Source organism: Centroberyx gerrardi, chromosome 14 (genome assembly GCF_048128805.1).
Source record: "Centroberyx gerrardi isolate f3 chromosome 14, fCenGer3.hap1.cur.20231027, whole genome shotgun sequence".
In the NCBI taxonomy this organism is placed as follows: Eukaryota; Metazoa; Chordata; class Actinopteri; order Beryciformes; family Berycidae; genus Centroberyx; species Centroberyx gerrardi.
Window position 1 is genome coordinate 22,333,980 of NC_136010.1, and position 19,159 is coordinate 22,353,138.

General features: G+C 41.9%; 2 protein-coding genes across 4 annotated transcripts in view; one reads left to right on the top strand and one right to left on the bottom strand.

Annotated features, from left to right (window-relative positions):
- LOC139924619 (6-phosphofructo-2-kinase/fructose-2,6-bisphosphatase) overlaps positions 1–10,719 on the top strand; it is a 13,480-nt gene extending 2,761 nt beyond the window's left edge. For both annotated transcript variants that reach the window (XM_071915713.2, XM_071915710.2), the window contains exons 2-14: positions 154–279; positions 1,154–1,250; positions 1,461–1,527; positions 1,752–1,826; positions 1,932–1,988; positions 2,577–2,698; positions 3,116–3,323; positions 3,575–3,721; positions 4,360–4,464; positions 7,386–7,515; positions 7,821–7,883; positions 8,029–8,093; positions 8,661–10,719. In XM_071915713.2, coding sequence (XP_071771814.2) covers positions 154–279; positions 1,154–1,250; positions 1,461–1,527; positions 1,752–1,826; positions 1,932–1,988; positions 2,577–2,698; positions 3,116–3,323; positions 3,575–3,721; positions 4,360–4,464; positions 7,386–7,515; positions 7,821–7,883; positions 8,029–8,093; positions 8,661–8,720 — 1,322 coding nt within the window. In that variant the 3' untranslated portion in view covers positions 8,721–10,719. The remainder of the gene's footprint in view (positions 1–153; positions 280–1,153; positions 1,251–1,460; positions 1,528–1,751; positions 1,827–1,931; positions 1,989–2,576; positions 2,699–3,115; positions 3,324–3,574; positions 3,722–4,359; positions 4,465–7,385; positions 7,516–7,820; positions 7,884–8,028; positions 8,094–8,660) is intronic.
- A 382-nt stretch (positions 10,720–11,101) lies between these two features.
- Positions 11,102–16,918, bottom strand: ndnl2 (necdin-like 2). Of its 2 annotated transcripts, none has more exons than XM_071915719.2 (11): positions 16,846–16,918; positions 16,431–16,556; positions 15,663–15,779; positions 15,495–15,558; positions 15,330–15,409; positions 15,047–15,141; positions 14,775–14,851; positions 13,290–13,332; positions 13,091–13,153; positions 12,031–12,145; positions 11,102–11,926 (listed from the first exon to the last, which is right to left on the bottom strand). In XM_071915719.2, the coding sequence occupies exons 2-11, from the start codon at positions 16,497–16,499 to the stop codon at positions 11,822–11,824; spliced, it is 828 nt and encodes a 275-aa protein (XP_071771820.1). In that variant the 5' UTR covers positions 16,500–16,556; positions 16,846–16,918; the 3' UTR covers positions 11,102–11,821. The 2 variants fall into 2 exon arrangements, with proteins under 2 accessions (XP_071771820.1, XP_071771821.1); XM_071915720.2 differs by having other exon boundaries at positions 16,431–16,514; positions 16,846–16,916.
- Positions 16,919–19,159: the final 2,241 nt, after the last annotated feature.

The following is a 19,159-nucleotide window of genomic DNA, read 5'->3' on the forward strand; positions in this document are numbered from 1 at the left end:
TAGTTAGCATGAGCAGCGATAGCCACCATGACTGAACAGACACCAAAAAAACAAAAAAAAACAAAGATCTCACAGATTACCACTTTAACAGTAATTGTAATACTTCTCTCTCTCTCTCTCTCTCTCTCTCTCTCTGTCTTGTGTGTGTTTCAGCGTCGGTGCCGCAGTTCACCAACTCCCCCACCATGATAGTGATGGTGGGACTCCCGGCCAGAGGGAAAACCTACATCTCTAAGAAGCTCACCAGATACCTCAACTGGATCGGGGTTCCCACCAAAGGTACCGCACGCCATTACAGAAACACACCGAAACTCACATTTCACCGGGACTCGCGCTCACACAAAAACCTGCGATCACACTCACATTTAGTCTTATGTTTAGACTCACTTTTGGGTCCTCAGTGGCAGAAATGTTTTAAGTACAATGATATTTGATCTTACAGTAAAGGTATAAAATCTAAATATGCGAAGAGAACTGTGGACGTTTTGTGAAAATTTGCAGCTAAGGTGTGAAGATTCAGAGCTAAGATACATTTTTCCTTTAACGTCCTGTTAATAATTAGCTTCTCCTCAACAACAGGCAATCATTTTCTCAAGTATTGTGATTAAGTTGGATAGTGTCCCACGGCACTGTGGTGAATGTATGTGCATAGGGAGAACTCCACATGAGTGTTGTCACAGACCTTGACCTGACATGAAAAAGCCGCCAGCTCCCCTGACTGGGCATGCAGAAGTCTGAGAGAGCTGTCACTGCGTAGGTGTAGAGATGATAAAATGCCTAAAGTGTTGCAACATATGAAAAGCCTTCATCTAGTTTGGACTAGTTTATAACTTTTTAATGGAAGTTGCGTGTGTCGCTTTATTGGCTTGCTGTCACATTTATAAGTCTAAAAAAAGTCTAAATGTATAAGTCTAAACACAACTAAAAATGTTAAGATCAAGTTGAGAAAGAGATCCAAGTGTTGTTTTAGAAACTAGGCACATGCACTCATGAATGATCTCTTAAACACAATCTTAGAGTCACACTAAAGCATGAGAAGAGATCATCAATCAAAGAACGATCTTTGAAATGTAACGTGGCGTCATCAGCAAACATGTTACTACGATGACGGCTTCGAAGACTTCTCTGACATCACTTCCTCTTCCTGTAACAGTGTTCAATGTTGGGCAGTACAGGAGAGACGCCACGCGCTCCTACAACAGCTACGAGTTCTTCAGACCCGACAATGAGGAGGCCATGAAGATACGCAAGTACGAACCAATCACACGGTGACTTGTCGGAACAGTGTATGACTTGACATGTTGTCTCATCTTCTTGGAATATAAACCAATCAAAAAGTATGAACTGATCAGTGTGTTGTTGAACTGTAAACCAAATCAGACTGTGTTTTTTTTTAAATATATAATCCAGAAATTGTGCTGCTGCTGAACTGTGTGTTATTTGGCTTGTTCTGTGCACAGGGCCTGTGCCATCGCTGCCCTGAAAGATGTGTGCCACTACTTCACCAGAGAGCCCGGTCAGGTGGCGGTGAGTGAAAACTAACATCAAATCCTTTATTACTCTGTTGCTTTATCGATGATTCTAATTTCTGTGGTGGTTTTCTTTCCATTCATAGTTGCAGCAGCTGTGTAATATACCCTACTGTATAGCAGGAAACCATTTTTGGGGTTCTGACACAGTTTAAGAAACATTGGTGCATGGTATCATAGTCATTAGTCATTGTTACTAATCTTATTTATGTCCCCTGTAAGGTGTTTGATGCCACCAACACCACCCCAGAGCGCAGAGAGGTCATCCTCGGCTTCGCCAAGGAAAACGGATACAAGGTCAGTGTGTTTGTTCTTTTTTCCCTTTACAAACAGAAACCTGAGATTGACAATGCATCCCAACTGTGGTATCATTTCTTCTCCCCCTTTTTCCTCCCTCTGCAGGTTTTCTTTGTCGAGTCGATATGTGACGATCCTGAAATCATTGCGGAGAATATTACAGTAAGCGTGTGTGTGTGTGTGTATGTTTGTCAGGAAGTTGTGGTTCCAAGATCACTGCAAGACGGCTACTTTGAGCCAAGAGCTGTTTTGAGCCAGTGTGTTTCTTATTACTGGTGGAGCAGACTGAACCGATGAGAAAGCGGCAGCGTAGTAACTGTGTACGTCAGAGGAGCGCAGTTCAGATATTGCCAAGTCACGTGTGTCCCGAGACCAATATTTTTCCAAAGCCCCAGGGCTAACAAGACTGTCTGCACATATGGTGAACGCCTCCCTTGCTCTGTTTTTCCTGTTCTTCACTCTTTTCCATGTTCTCTCTTCAGTTCACTTCACTTCATGGCATCAAAGCAAAGAACAATATGACCAAAGCATCAACATGACAAGTTAGCATATGCTGCACTAAACCCCTTTCCCCTCTGCATCGTTCTATAGCCAGGTTGTGTTCACAGTCTGTAGTCAAGGCTCTTAATTAGGGGTTGGTTACTGTTGCCAGACAGCCAGCTAATGTGTGTTCTCTCTCTCTCTCTCTCTCTCTCTCTCTCTCTCTCTCTCTCTCTCTCTCTCTCTCCCCCTCTCTCTCTCCACACATAGCAAGTGAAGCTGAGCAGTCCTGACTATGTGGACTGTGACAAGGAGGAGGTGGTGGCTGACTTCCTGAAGAGGATTGACTGTTATAAGATGACCTATGTCCCACTGGATGACGACAAGGACAGGTGACAACATCCACAATACCAATCTGACATTATCTAAACACAAAATGTGTCAGATTTATGTGTGGGGAAAAGATCAGTTCCCAGTCAAAAACAGCACAGAAACTGTTGGTTTTATAAGTTGAGAATCTCTGCAGTATTGATAGTGTCATTGCTCTGCTATTTGCTTTCAAAGTAATTTTTTTGGCTTGGGTCTCTGACCAATTGAGGTCGACTCTGGAGCAGGAGGCCTTCAGTCTGTCCATCACCTGTTGCTCATTGCTACTGGCTGGGTGTGTAGAGGAGAAAGGAGAGAGGGGGAGCTTTTATCTTCAAACTTACCCAACGCGGCTTACAACTTGTCAGCTATAGTTCTGCCTGTATAAAATACACATTTTTCTGCTTGCTTCCCCTCTCTCACACTCTGTTTTCTCCATGCAGGAACTTGTCCTACATCAAGATCTTCAACGTGGGCAGTAGATACCTGGTGAACCGGGTGCAGGACCACATCCAGAGCAGGATAGTCTACTACCTGATGAACATCCACGTCACACCGCGCTCCATCTACCTGAGCCGCCACGGAGAGAGCGAACTCAACCTGGTGGGACGCATCGGGGGAGATTCAGGGCTGTCGCCTCGCGGGAGCAAGGTTAGGAGTCTGGGACTGTGTACGTGTGTGTGTGTGTGTGTGTGTGTGTGTTTTCAGGTGGGTGTATGTATCCCCCTGGTTGTATGTGTCCATATCCATGTCTTTTGGAGTCATATTGTTCTTTATGTATGTATCTCTCTACCTTTCTAACAACACTGTCCTCACTGTCTGTCTGTCTGTCTGTCTGTCTGTCTGTCTGTCTGTCTGTCTGTCTCTGTCTGTCTCTGTCTGTCTGTCTGTCTGTCTGTCAGTTTGCCAGTGCTCTGGGTGCGTACATGCGTGGCCAGTGTATCAGTGACCTGAAGGTGTGGACCAGCCACATGAAGAGGACCATCCAGACTGCAGAGGCCCTGGGAGTCCCGTATGAACAGTGGAAGGCCCTCAATGAGATAGACGCTGTGAGTGCCGTTACTTTGTGAAATGAGCACGATGTCTTAAAAGCAAAGAACATGAGAGAAATACATTTCCCCACCACGAAAGGATTATGTATATAAATGAGACACGATGAGAAACATGCAGTAGTTTGACATTGAAATAGTGCGATGGAATGTAAAGGGTATGGATGGGCGGATGCATTTCCCTTCAACTCCAGTGACTGGGATTCGTTCGAAGTTTTATACCATGAATGAAGTTTTCATTTTCAGCAAAGGTTTTTCTTATTTAGCCATGACCAAAAGTTTACCCTAACCTTCACCGAAGTTGCTTTGCTTGCCTAAATGTAACCGTTAGCTAACTTTCTCACATGACAAACAGGTGAAAATGGTGTGCCCAATTTGTGCTATTGTCACATAATCCTTTTGTGGTGGAGGAATGAATAATCATCATATTATCTGTGTCCACAGCACATACTCTGCAGTTCAGAGTTTGTCCTCATTTCACACATTTTTTTAGACTGTGTTGTCTTTTTATGTGTGTGTAGGGAGGCATTTGTGTGTGTGAGGGAAAGAGAGAGAGGAGCGGGGGGTTACACTTCAAAGTTTTCAGTTCTCCTCTGCAGTTTGTGTGTTTTTGACTCTCACTGTCTTTGCTGTCTCAGGGGGTTTGTGAAGACATGACGTATGAGGAGATCCAAGACAATTACCCAGAGGAGTTTGCACTGAGGGACCAAGACAAGTACCGCTACCGCTACCCCAAAGGAGAGGTGAGGAACGAGATTGTTTTCACCATGTGTGTTAAGCAAAGGCTTTCAAACTTTATCCTTCACTGCATTATACTAAAGGTCTTCATCATATAGGTTCTACAAATGTGCAACTACAGAAATTAGTATACTCCTTAGTACATATGAGCATGCAGTGATATAAGTGTTTGAGCATGAGTGTAGCTATCTGTATGTCCCAGCATATAAATGTGTGTGTACATGCATAAAACAATCTGGACAGCTCCATCCAGGATACAGGATTGATGGATACGCTAATTTCCTAGTCTGCAGAAACAAAGCATTGTGTAAGACCAGAGACAGCAGCCTGAGTATTTACATAAACAAAGCATGCAACACAAACGCAGCTCGCATCATGAAACTGAATCAGATTTCCTCATGATAAAATGTTGTCTCTGTTGTCTTTGAACTGCCAAGTGAAGTCACCGTCATTATCATCATAGCAGTGTACAAAGCCCTGAGTACTAATACTAAAGAGGCACTCAAATTTCTCTGTGGAGCAATTAGAAAAACAGGCAGTGCCCCCCAAGGGTGTTTTTTTTTTATCATCGAGGGAGACATGGAACAAACTTTTCAGCAGTTCTCCCTAAATCTTGTCCTACAAAAGAAGCCATCCCACACCTCCATTAGGACTATCTTGACCACATCTCTGTTTTCCTGATCCCCATTTACAGACAAGTCAATAAAAGACATGTCAAACTGGTTTTCAGACTTAATAAACTGTGGCTTGATGGGGCAGAATCATCTCTTCAGGCCTTCTTTGAATGCACCAACTGGAATATGTTCAAAGAGGCAGGCACACAAGGATCTTACACCAACATTGAAGAATACACTTCAACTGTCACTGGATACATCAGCAAATGTGTTAAAGATGTCGTTGTAAAGACAGTCATCCAGACGCTCCCCGATTCCATGGATGAAAGGGGAGGTCCGCTTCCTGCTGTAAGCAAATAACTCAGCTTCTAGATCCAACAATGCTGGGCCAATAAGGAGAAACTCCGCCAAATGCGAGCACAACTCGGTCAAGAAAATCCTCCTTAGGTGCACGGCCAAAGATTAATACATGAAGAAAGAAAAGCCAGCACTCTTAATGTCCTTATATCATATATTTTAATGGGCAGCTATAGAGCACAAACGACGGACGCGTTTCAGCAATAAGCCATCATCAGCGTTGTCTTCATCCAATAAGGAGAAACCTCAACGACAACACGGAGAGGGCAAAAACCACATATGCTCGAAAACTCCAAAGCCAGCAATCTCAGACTCATGTGGAATGGGATCCAGATCACCACTGACTACAAGAGTAAGAACACCTGCGCTTGTGACAGTAATGCCTTCTTTACAGGTGAGCTCAACAACTTCTGTGTGTGCTCTGAGTCCTGCAACACAGTGCCAGGCTCCTCCAGGAGACGAGGTGCTCACCTAGACGAAGTGCGAAGAACCGTGAAAAGGGTTAACACAAAAAGCTGACATCCCAGCCGCACACTCAGAGCGCTCAGTCATTGTCAACATGTCCCGGAACCCAGGTGGTTGTCCCCATCTGCTTTAAGACAGCCACCCAATAAAAATATAATTACGTGCCTCAATGACTATTGCACTCGCTCCAGTAATCATGTGGTGCTGTGAGAGGTTGGGCATCGACCCACATCAAGGCCAGACACACTGGACCATCACCAAATTTCATACCGTCCCCACAGATCTACAGAATCTAAAATTTCTCGGCCTTGTCCCATCTGGAAGAAAGAACATGAATGCAATAATGCTGTTTATCGACTACAGGTCAGCATTCAACACCATCACATCATAGAAACTGGTCTCTGAACCCACTGGATGTTAGAGTTCCTGACCAACAGGCCTCAGGCTGTCAGGATGGGACACCACACCTCACACACACTAAATTTGAACAGGGTTGTGTACTGGACTCAACGCTGTACTCTCTTCACCCACAACTGTGTTGCCAGGCAGGACTCCAGCACTATCATTAAGTTTGCTGATGACACCCCAGTGGTGGGCCTAATCACAGGCTGAGTCAGCGTACAGGGAGCAGGGAGGAGGTGAAACATCATGAAGCGTGGTGCACAGACAATTTATCCCTCGACACTGACAAGACAAACGAGCCAAAATTTGACTTCAGCAAACTACAAACTGACCGCGCCCCAGTGCACATCGACGGGATCGCAATGGAGAGCGTCAACACCTTCAGGTTCCTTCTTACATTACCAAGGGATGGAGCTGTAAAACCTTTTCACTGGTTGCAAAGGTACAGCAGCATCTTCACTACCTGTGAAGTCTGCAAACTAGTTAACCCGTACAGTAGATAGCATACTCCCTTGCTGCATCATATGGGAATGGTATGGGATAATTTGGGAACGGTAAGGCCTCGGACTGCACTACCTTACAGGAGGTGGTGGAAACGGTCCACTTCATCACTGGGTGCTCAGTGTGAGAGGAAGACCCGCAGTATCTTCAGCAACCAAACAACCCAACCACGGACTGTTTGCTCCCTTGCTATCAGGAAAACGGTACCGCAGTTTTTGATCCTGCACCAACAAACAGGAACAGTTTTCAGCCCCAAGCCATAAGGATGCAGAACAGGACTCTTACAAATACACTGTGGTGAACTTTACTGAACGTTACCCCCTACCATTACTATGCACCAGTCACTTCAATAACTGTGATCCTGTAAATACTGTAATACTACGTTGACTATGAGCCGCCCTACCTCTTGCTGCACTGCTTTGTACTGTTGGTCCTGTAAGTGTTGTTTCACTGTGCATTTGTTTAAGGTGGAATGACAATAATGTTGAATTGAATTGTTTGTAAGTATGTGTGCGCATGCATGTGTGTGTGCACAGTTTAACATATCTCTGTGCCAATGTGTGTGTGTGTGTGTGTGTGTGTACCAGTCCTACGAGGACCTTGTCCAGCGTCTGGAGCCGGTCATCATGGAGCTGGAGAGGCAGGAGAACGTTTTAGTCATCTGTCACCAGGCCGTCATGAGGTGTCTGCTGGCCTACTTCCTGGACAAGAGTGCAAGTGAGAAGAATACATCCAAGCCTCCTTCCTCTACCACATTGATTGATATGAATGAGCCTTAGATCTCAGATGCTTTATCTTCGCTTTGTCACATAACTTGATATGAAAATGAGACTCGTGAGGATATACTGTTGAAGTTTGGTAGCTCTCAGAAGAAGCTGCTTACAAAATAGGATAATTACTATTTGATGATGGTTTTCTCAAAATGCATATGTACCATTTTGGAAAAAAACAAATATTGCCTGTGTGTCTCTCTCTCTCTCTCTCTCTGTTTCTCTCTCTCTCTCTCTCTCTGTCTGTGTCAGATGAGCTGCCCTACCTGAAGTGTCCTCTCCACACGGTTCTGAAACTCACACCAGTCGCCTACGGTCAGTCTCTCCGTTTCCCCTTCATCTTGTCACATAATGATGACCTCCCTTTCATGTCAGTTGCACTATAACTCTGAATCTTTCCATCTCTTTATCGCACACATACATCATAACCTGTCTCTGTTTCTTTCTCCTTGTCTCTCAGGATGTAAAGTGGAGTCTGTCTTCCTCAACATTGAAGCTGTCAACACACACAGGGACAAACCAGTTGTGAGTAGCGATACGAACCCTGAGCACTGGGATACAGACGTTCTGCACACTCACTCAAAAGCATTCATTCAGCACACAGACACACATCATATGCTATAATATGTATATAATAAGCAAATGAGACCAATATCAAAATTTGACATTTACACTGCATATACCTAAGAACCATGAGGTGTAACCACAGTTTATTTTGTACAGTATATCTCTGGGTAACTGACTAACTAACTGACTATTGTTTGAAATCTGGCCGTCTTCACCATGGTCAACCTTGTCCTCCTAATTAATAGCCCAAACATCTTAAATTGGCACAGAAATTGGCTAATGACCTTAAATCAGTCAGCATGTCTGATCACATGTTGTGCAGTATGTGCTGGTCAGTAGGTTGCTGCAGAAGGCTAGATTTAGCCTAGGAAAAGATTTTTCTCTGAAAACTGAAAATGCTCTCTCTCTTTAAAAGTGTCTTGACATTCTCCACGCTTATATTAATGTTAGTATGTGCCATACACACACACACACACACACACACACACATTGTGAACAGCTTGTCATCACTAGTGTCTCTTTCAGAACGTGGACGTGGACAGAGACACAGAGGAGGCATTAGAGACCGTCCCAGAGCACATCTAGAGGAGACAAGACAGGGAGAAGGCTTCCTTTCCATCTGCCTTCATGGAAAGGGGCCTAGTTTTTTTTTTTGTTTTTTTTTTCTTTAATTAAATAATCTTAGTGATCACTGTTGTTGTTGTGGTCGTTGTTGTGAAATGGAGAACTTGGTTTGTGATAAATGAAAAAGAGACATTTCTCAGATGGCAGCCTATTTCTGTTGTAATGCACTTTATAATGCAGGACTCTGTCCAAATGCCTCTGTCCAAAAATCCTTTTCTGTGAAAACTGAACCACTGTTGCTGAACACTGGCCAGATTACCAGTATCACTATTTGGATACTCTGGAATGCTTCCTTTCTTCCTGCCTTCATCCTTTTACTCCCTCCTTTCTTTGTTCTGTCCTTTTTTTATTTCCTCTCCCCTACCTTTACTAATGCAGCTGCCAATCTACAGTTATTGACAACCAGCTCTTACTTGATGTCGTGTCAATTTGGGTCACTTTGTGTCATGTAATGTTACGTCTGATCAGTTATTTCTTCACTCACCAAAGGGCATTATAAGAGTATCCAAAGGTTAGACTCTGGTGAGAAGGTTTTTGGGTGGGTGTTGTACAGTATTTGTCACAGCGATACAAACCAATGAGGAGAGACAACCTGGAGTTCATGTGTAGCAATGCTTTGACGTGGTCAACCAATCAGAGTGAGACTTATGAGAGAAAGAGCTCTATTTGGACTTTGCAAACTACAGAACCCACAATCCTTTGGGGTAAAACTACAAGGGACAAGTCGGCACCCTAACTGCCCAATACCATCACGTGCCTCTGTTATTACAAATGTACATAATGATAACTCTATGCACCCTATACACATACACACACTTACACACAAGGAAGATATAGGCCATGTATGTGCAATGTAGCATCATGTTCTTACCTCATGTGGGTCATTTTAATGGCAAACTAAAGGGAATCTGTTGCAATACTAATAGTTGTCTTGTGGTGCAATGTGTCAGCATTTTTTGGGAAATATTAGAAGATGATATCTCTTCATATTTCAAAGCTAACTGGCTAATTGTGTATAATATTGACAAGGTGTTTGTGGACCTCTATCCAGTGCGGCTGTCTTCTGATCAGGTTCACCTTGCCTGCCCTTCAGTCTGGATGTCATGGGTGCTCCTTAAAAGGGTCGATTTGAAAACTGTACTGCTAGTTTGCTTCACCTGGCACTTATTACATTATGTGTGCTTCCCCATTTTGCTGAAAAATGGCCTGTTAGCGTTCCTCACTGAAGCTAATGCGTACCTCAGTACCCATCATTCTTTTGGGGGGACAGCAGGGTGGCATAGTGAGGAGGGAGTGCACCCTGCACCCACAGGACCGAGGTTCAAGGCCCAGTGTGAGCAAGCATCCGCCCTGCTTAAGTGTTTGAGCAATACACTGAATCCCTACCAGCTCCAGGGGCGCTGCTCTGTATCTGACCCTGACCTTTGACCTCACTGTGGAAGGGAGCAACAGAAAAGACTATTTCCCCAGAGGGATCAATTACACATCACATTATTTTCATAAAGGAATGTGTAAGTGTACTTTATTCCCCACTATGTGACCATCACCTGACAATTAGCAAACCAACATTCACAATATCAAACCATCCCTTTAATGTCACACGTTCAATTCTTACTATCAGTGGTAGTCTGCAGTGTCAAGTCAGATATAAACTTGTGTTTCTGCATGTGATCAATTCAAACTGTATCCAGGTTTAACATGTGTGCCATCAGACTCATACTGCTGTTGTAACGCTGCTGTGTGGTTGTGCCTGTCTTCAGCTTTGTAGTGTGCAGCCACTTATTCAGGACTGTCTAACAGAGCGATGAGAGTGAGAGAGAGAAATAATAACAAAGGAAAATACAAAGGCAATCATTCATGTTTTTAAATCTATATAAAAGGGTTTTATTTTCTGAACTTGAAAAAATATAACACTGTGTCACCTTAAAGTCCAGGCAATAAAAGTAAAAAACATAACTGACATTGTGTTTGTGTGTGAAATTAACTGTTATTAAACTCTGCACAGAAACGATGAATGAATAATTTATGAGGCTCAACTGAGGTCAAGCACTAACATACAGTCTGGAAAGTGTCAACAACTTTATTTACATTATAAAAACATACAAACCAGACCTTAGTCAGGCAATCTTTGCAAATTTTTAATGACTGTTGTAATCTACTTGGAGTAACTGATGGGTGGAGTTTGCCACATAGGACAATGCAATAAATACTGGAAAGATTCCACCACAGTAACGTATTTGAAAGACTGTTATATTTTCTGTGACACCATCTATATTGTCCTGACACAGTAATGTCATAACCTGGCCCATTAGGCCATGACAAAAACGGGAAAAGACACCAAATGCCAATTAATACAAATTATTTATTGTAATAAAGAAAATAAACTGCAGGGTAACTTCGGATATGAGGTGTGTTAGTCAATGACATCAGTAGTGTTCATGTGGATGTGTGTGGATAGTGTAGCGTAGGGTGTTGTGGAGTAAAAATAAAACAAAGGCTAAGCAAAACAAAAGGGTGCAGGCGCTGGCAGGGAAGAGAGAGAGACCTGCCGGAAGCTGGGACTTTCATATCCTGTAGAGCACTGGGCCCGGGTGCTCCAGATCTGGTTGGACACTGCAATCAGCTCCTCAAATACTGATTGACCCAGGCCTGATTCAGACACATCTGGCAAACAAAGCTACAGTGCTTTTTGAATACAACAATATATCCATCTCTGTAACAAATTAATGAATTAATCCCCTCTGGGACATATCAATATATAAGGAATCAACTCTGAGTTGATTCCTTTTTAGTTTTGGTACTAACAACTGCAAATCCGGTAGACTATGACTCCTTCACTTACTGCCAAAAAGAGGAAAATATATATGTTGGCTTAAACTGGGAAGTAAACCCCCTCCATCTCTGACACAAAAACACACTTAAAAAAAAATAAAAAAATAGTTAAAGCAGAGTTGATGGCTTCTCTCCTTTCCTCCAAGCATCATCCCAAAATAAATAAATAAAATTAAGAAAGGAAAAAGAACAACAACAAAAAAACATGCATGTAACGTGTAAACATGGGGTTATCTCTGACTACTAGTGCTGGCCTGGGTGGAGTTGGGGTTGGAGTTGGGGTTGGTGGCTTCTTTGTACTGCTGGCTCCAGCTCTGAGGGTCCCGGTCATGGAGCTGAGACAGAGAAAATAACAGAAACACCAAATCACCATTACTTACACTGGCAGGCAGGCATACTGTGTGTTCACACACTACTGAGGTGGGTGGGTGGATCTTACCTGACCCATGAACTCCAGGATTTTGACTTTTGACACTTCCAATTCGGCGCGTTGACCCCAGCGGAATTCATACTCAATCGGCTCTGTGTGGGGGATTCGCACATACTCCAGGTATCTGGACACACACACACACACACACACACAATAAGGTAGAAAACGAAGCGTGTCATCCGGTATGGAGCATTCTTCAGAAAACCCTTTGACAAGAGAGTTCTCCTCAAAAGAGGCAAACATTACACTAGATACAGCATACATGTTCTTGTATGTTTAGATATAGTGCCTAAAATATCCTATACAACTAGCTACATCATTATATGGTAGAAATATAATACTACTGATATCTTGCAGAAACCTTGTATCTCCAATCTTGCTATTTTCTTAACTGTAATTGACAGCAGTCATTGTGTCCCATCTGTAGAAAATGTTTTATGACCCTGGGACTAAACCAAACCACAGAAAGTCCATTGTAAAATGTCAAAAATGCATAGGTCTCTACTGAAAACTTAGCCAGTGTTTCACAATTCTGAATTGACTGTGGAGATATGAGGCCTCTGCAGGACACAGACGATATATAACCTAAGTTAGCATAAAGAGGCAAATAACAATAATAATGTATGGAGTCAGTGCTGGTCCAGCCACTCTGCTGTAGTGGTCTGGGTCTCTTCCACTGTCCTGCTGCTCTGTGGTGTGGTATAAACCAGAGTCTATGGTCTGACAGACACTGGCTCTGAACACACCAGTACAGTACTTGTATTACATAGCGACTATACACATTGATCCCAGCAAGGCTTGAACCTGGGACCTTCTGATTACAGACCTGCTGCATTAGAACACTGAGCCATCGGGTTGAAAGCTGTGAGAACGGGCCAGGATAGCCCAGACATTCACACTTTCAGACTTGGGGGAGGGGAGAGGAGAAAGTAGGATGTTGGGGAGGGGTGCACAACAAAGTGAACGTTTTCTCCATTTAACCAACCCAACAACCCATCTGCTTTGCAAGGAACTGGGAGAGGGAAAAAGAAAAGGAAGCTACTTAAAAACAATTGAGACGGGTTCTCACCTTTGACGCACAAACTCGTCTGTGACCACCCGCTTAACATCACCAAACTCTTCATGTTTCTCTCTGGAGAACAGCACAACAATAACTCATCATCAGGCAATATGAACAAATAAAAAATATGACCAATATGTCAAGTCATTTATGATCTGGGGCAAACTACATACATACACACATAATATACAAAAAACTCCTGCCTTACCCGGGGTCAACGCGTAGTTTCTTGAGCGTATTCCAGATGAGGTCTGAAGCACAAGACATGACCAGACATTTTTTCACATGGTGTACTTAACATGTGCAATTTAGCCTCATTATCAGGACAACATGAAGATTCAGTGAATGGGTGGATTAATCAGGGTGTCTACAGGTATAAACAAGTTAAATTTAAGACTTTTTAAGACCTTTTTAATACCACTTTAAATTAAATTTAAGACCAAACTTGCGATGGAAATACACACCAAAAGTGAAAATATACTCTTTCCAAGTAAACACATTGATATCAGTTCAAAATGAACACTAAGGTAAAATGACAATAATTGGTTGAGTTTAAGAACATTGTCCAAATGTGTTTATTAATGTGAAAAGAAAAAATATCATCGTTGTCCTAAATGATATTTATTATTACAGTATTCTCAGAACATTTAAGGCCCATTCACACCTAGAGCGACAACTATAAAGATAACTATAACGATATGCTGTTGCTCAAATGTTCACACTATAACGATGTCGGTGCAGAATATTCAGAGAAAAAATGGAGCATGATTACTTTACCGACGTGCTTTTATTTTACTCGCTCTCTAAAGTAAATGACACCGCCGATTTGGGTTCATGAATTGCCGCAAAAGAGAGAGGAGATGGCAGATAATAATGCTCTTTTATGGCGCTTTCATTACATTATTGTGCTTTGTTTATTTGAGAGCTAATGGCCACCAAGTGAAGCTATTCATTTCTTTACCAGTAGGTGACTCTGCACACCACATCTACTGTGGATCAAAGAGTAAAGTCTCCTGTAGCCCATGCTGAGAGAAACACCTGTAACTTCACCGTGGCTGAACGGGTTTCAACAGGCTACTGGAGGGCTCTGTTGTTACCTCCCGGTCATATTGAACATGGGATAATAGCGCATTTGCGGTCAGGTTGGCCAAGACATGATGCCATAATGCCAGAAGTTATCGATTTAACTAACTTCCAAGTCAGTAAACAGCCTTACCGCTAATCCCAAACTCTTCCGCTCCCGACCGGTTTGTCAAGTTTCTTTTCAACATTTTTAGAGGCGATGGTCTTTGTCAAATAGCGCCGGGTTCCTCTGGACTTCTGTAATCAGTTCCTCAGCAAGCAACACGCCATCACTGCAGTGAATCAGTGAACTACCGAATTCTCCCACCCCATCCTTTGTAGAACTTTAGTTTGATTGGCTGAAAATGTTTTATCGTTGTCTCTACATCCAAAAAAAAACAGGCATTGCGCGCATACCGGAAATTCTCGCGGTGACAACGTGACTAAAAAATATTTAAGACCCATCCAATCTGAATTTAAGACAATTTAATACTTTTTAAGGCCTTTTATTAGTAAATGTCTATTTAAGACATTTTAAGACTTTTTAAGGACCCGCGGCCACCCTGTTAATACATGCGTACATGGACAGATGAATGGATGCTTGAGTAATCCAGAAAGGCATATCACTCACTTTCTTTGACAGTGCCTCCTTTCATGAAAACGATGCTCAGGATCACAAAGAGCAGACCCATCTTTGGATTGCTAGGGCTTTTACACACCAGGAAAACAAGAAGATTAATTAATATACCGACAAATATGCACAGAAGATCGTGCTGACACTAAAAGATATACACTTCAATTGAACATTTCAAGCATTTGATATGATTCATCAAAATGAATGCAATAACGTTAAGAACAGATACTTAAAGTCACATATAGTTATGGATCCAAACAGATACTCACTTGCTCAGTGGGGCTCCTTCAACTGTCTCCATCTTATTGATCAGTATGTACACATGATTTTTAGTGTCAATTTCAACCAGTTTAAGACCGAATACCTGCCCGAAAGAGTGGAAAAGAAAAAAGACAAAGAAAGAGATAGGGGGATATTGTGTTAGGCGTAAGAGAGAATTCAAAAAGACTGCCAAAGATGGGAGGGAGAGTGGTTGAGAAGGATTTTTCTTTTAAATCTGACATTTTTTAGCAGATGCTAAGGTTGCCCCTGATCCTCTCAGTCTGTACACACCTGCTCAAAGGTACGTGCTGCTCTCTTCATGATCTCAGGGTAGATGTTTCTGTACTCTTTCACCACATGTTTCACAATGTCTAGAGGATAGAGAAAGAGGAGGAATGGATTAGATTAAAATATACACATGATCAATCTTTATGTGTGTGTGTGTGTGGCTCATACCTGCTCGGCGGATGGGAATCTTCTTTTGGTCCCTCACTAGAAAGTACTGCACCACCTCTGCTGTCTACAGGACAGACAGACAAAGTGTGTGATAAAGCATTAAATAAAAGACCAAGATGAGTTTTTTCATTTGAACGATGCTACAGTACGTGTGTGTGTGTGTGTTACCTTTTGGTCGACCTGTGCAGGTGTGAGCCTCTCCAGTCCTCTCTGGACCTGTGATGTACTCGGCTGAGTAAATGTTATGTCATCGTCCTCTTCCTCACCCTGCAAGGTGTCAGAGCGCTGAAACATGTAAACACACACTCAGAAACCTTTATTAATGTGTTATCGCTACCCCATTATCATAACCATTATCAGAAAATATGACCAGGGTTTCCCCACAGTGTGTTGTCACCCAGATGGGCCACCTAGGTTAATTCCATACTGAAATTACTAATATGTTTTGAGTTACCTCTATGTCAATCACTATGAAAATGACATCTTCATATGCCTTTTCAGAATTTAGCATTGCATTAATGTATGGCCCTGAAAAATATTTAATGATTCTGACATCATGCTGCCATAAATTTACTATTGGGTCCCCATCAGGCTAACTTTTCTGTGGGTATCCCGGTGTAACTCAAGTCACAGGGATGGAGTATGTTACTAGCAGTGACAGGGAGTAGAGCTACAGAACAGGATGATAGACAAATGAAAGGGGTTTCTAAACTTAATGTCATGGATTCCCAAAGTACAGATGAAACCCCATTTGAGGGGTCCCAGGGAAGATGGGTAACGTTAAATTGATTATACATTTTCTATCTGGGATAATTTCAAGTGATTTTAATTCTAGAGAAGTTCAGCTATTCCTCATTTTGCTGATCTGAGGTGACATACTATCCAGGAGAGCTAACATGTGTCTGAACAGATTTGTCAACACTGCATATCTCTTACCCGCGGTAACGACGCTGCTTTGCTCTGAGAAGAGTTCTGTGTGTTGGACAGTCTCTTTCTCTGCGTCATGGTGACACACTTTGTCTGGGCGACGAATAAAAAACAACCACAGTCAATTATTGCTACCTGTGACATTAAAAAACACAAACACAGTCAATTCAATGTTCTGCATATGGCTTTACGACGAATTTTGTCTACAAGAACAGATTTAACCCGGGCTAGAAGACACGGAAGTGACACAGATAACCGTAAACTAGCTAGCTAACGTGAAAGCTACCGTTAGCTGTCCCAAAACAAAGACTACCTAACACAAAACAGACTAAATAAACATGCTATCCCAACTTGAGTCGGAGCAGACCACAGTACAAATTCACAACCTGAGTAGGAAGCGACCGCCCTCACTGAAAGTACTCACTCTCTTTGCCTAAATGCAAACTTCTCTGATTTTGTTCCTCAACTGACAAATTCCCGCTAGTCTGGTTTGTGTGAGGCGCACGTTGATGACGTATATCCGCGGCCGATTTGTTGGTGTGTGTGTGTGTGTGTGTGTGTGTGCGTGTGTGTGCGTGTGTGTGTGTGTGTGTGTGTGTGTGTGTGTGGGTATGACTTTAGTCACTTTCAGGGACACACACCAGACTTAAGACCAGTTGATTGGGGATGGCTTGTGCAATTGGGGACAAAAGCTGTGTCCCCAATTGGTAAAAAGCTGATTTTTGGGTCAGTGGTTAAGGTTAGGGTTAGGTTAAGGTTAGGGTTAGGGTTAGGGTTAGGGTTAGGTTAAGGGTTAGGGTAAGTCTCCAGGAAATGAATGTAAGTCTATGTAAATACCCCAAAAGTTACTTAAGTAAGACTGTGTGCGTGTGTGTGCGTGTGTGTGTGTGTGTGTGTGTGTGTGTGTGTGTGTGTGTGTGTGTGTGTGTGTCCGTGTGTGTGTTTAGAGAGTGGAAGGCATACAACAGTTTCAGAATCAACATATATATGAATTTATAATATTTATTATTAATAATGAATTATTATTATTAATCATTAAATCGATTTTTCAACAGAAACAACCTCATTAAAATAACAATGCATGATAAAAATATATACCTATAAAATCTATAAAAATAAAATAAATATGGTATGGGTCACATTGGGTTAATAATGCATAAAGTTTTATTCTTCATCAATTTCTAGGTTTCCCCAAAGAAAGATGTATAGCCTACTACCTTTTTAAAACTTGTCAACAGTGGTGGAGTTTTAATACATTTACAATGTATAGTGTATTTCAAGTTAAATTAAATTTCAGGAATTTCACTTTTTTATAAATGTGACAAATTTGATATTGTCTGGTAAGAATGATGCTAGTATAATAATTTCGCATCGAATCCAATTTTGCATTAAGATATAAGGTCATAGAATAAACGATATGTGGTCTGCTGGTCTTTTAACATTATTACGGATTTGTGTTGCCATGGAATTTATATTTTTAAAATCTTAAAATCTTTTTCAAATCCCCGTCATACAGGCTACCTGAGTGATAAGATTTAGACTATTAATCATATTTTAGAGTCGTTGTAAATTTCATGAAGGATGTCACCAACAAATAAATATCTGTGGTCAGCTCTAGGGAATGATCACATAAATCATTTAGCCCAATTTCCCCATGGGGATTATTGAAGTTTTGTCTAATCTAATTGTATGATCACACCCGAACGAAAAAGAACTACATCGTAGAATACTTTTTTGAGGGAAAATATACAAACATCACTGCAAAAGCACAAGTAATAATAAGCACAGATATATGAATATCACAGAGATGCCATAGGAAGTAAACGTAGGCTACGATAAGGTCACTATAACAGAAACACTATAAATATAGGCTATAAACTATAAATGGTAGGACAAAGCCTACTTGCTGTGATTTTGCTGTGATTTGCAATGACCTTATCATAATTTGTGGTATTTTTAGTCTCCTATGGCATCACTAGGCTATAATATTACTAAAATATTCCTAGAGGGAGTTTTGAGTTTATAGGGGTTTTTCTTTGTAGAGTTTATCAAGGAATTACTATAATAATTTTCCGTAAGGATTATTCCCATAAGAGGGGAATGCAGCATGGGAGCAAGACAGTCCAGGTGTGCAGAGAGAGAGAGACGGGGAGTTTCAGCACCGCGGACAGCGACATTTCCAATTTACTGCTACATCAGTAGCCAAAGGAAGCGATGGACTGCATGGACCCCTGCTGCTCACTTTACCATCTGTAAAACAAGCAAGCCTACTTCAAGGCAGTCTTTAAGCCTGTGTGGAGCAAGTTAAATTTAGTGTACGGTCGCCACAGCCAGAGGTCGTTGTTGCTGTATTTGAGAGAGAGAGAGAGAGAGAGAGAGAGAGAGAGAGAGAGAGAGAGAGAGAGAGAGAGAGAGAGAGAGAGAGAGACGTTTGACTGATCATTCACGAAAAAAAACTATAGTAATCCTAACATTTAGAAGGATACCATAGAAATACAAAAAACACAGCAACGCTTAACTCACTAGTTAAGTCCCTGTGGGAATGTTAATGTTATAGGAATATTATAGTAGTGCTATAGAAGATAAAATACTATAACATACTATAAGGTCACTGTAAACTCACTATTGAGTACCAGGCACGCGCCTAGCCCCTATAGTAATATTATAGGAATGCTATAGTGATACCACAGGAGACGAAAAAATACCGTTAAGTAAGGTAGCCTATAAGGTACAAGGTC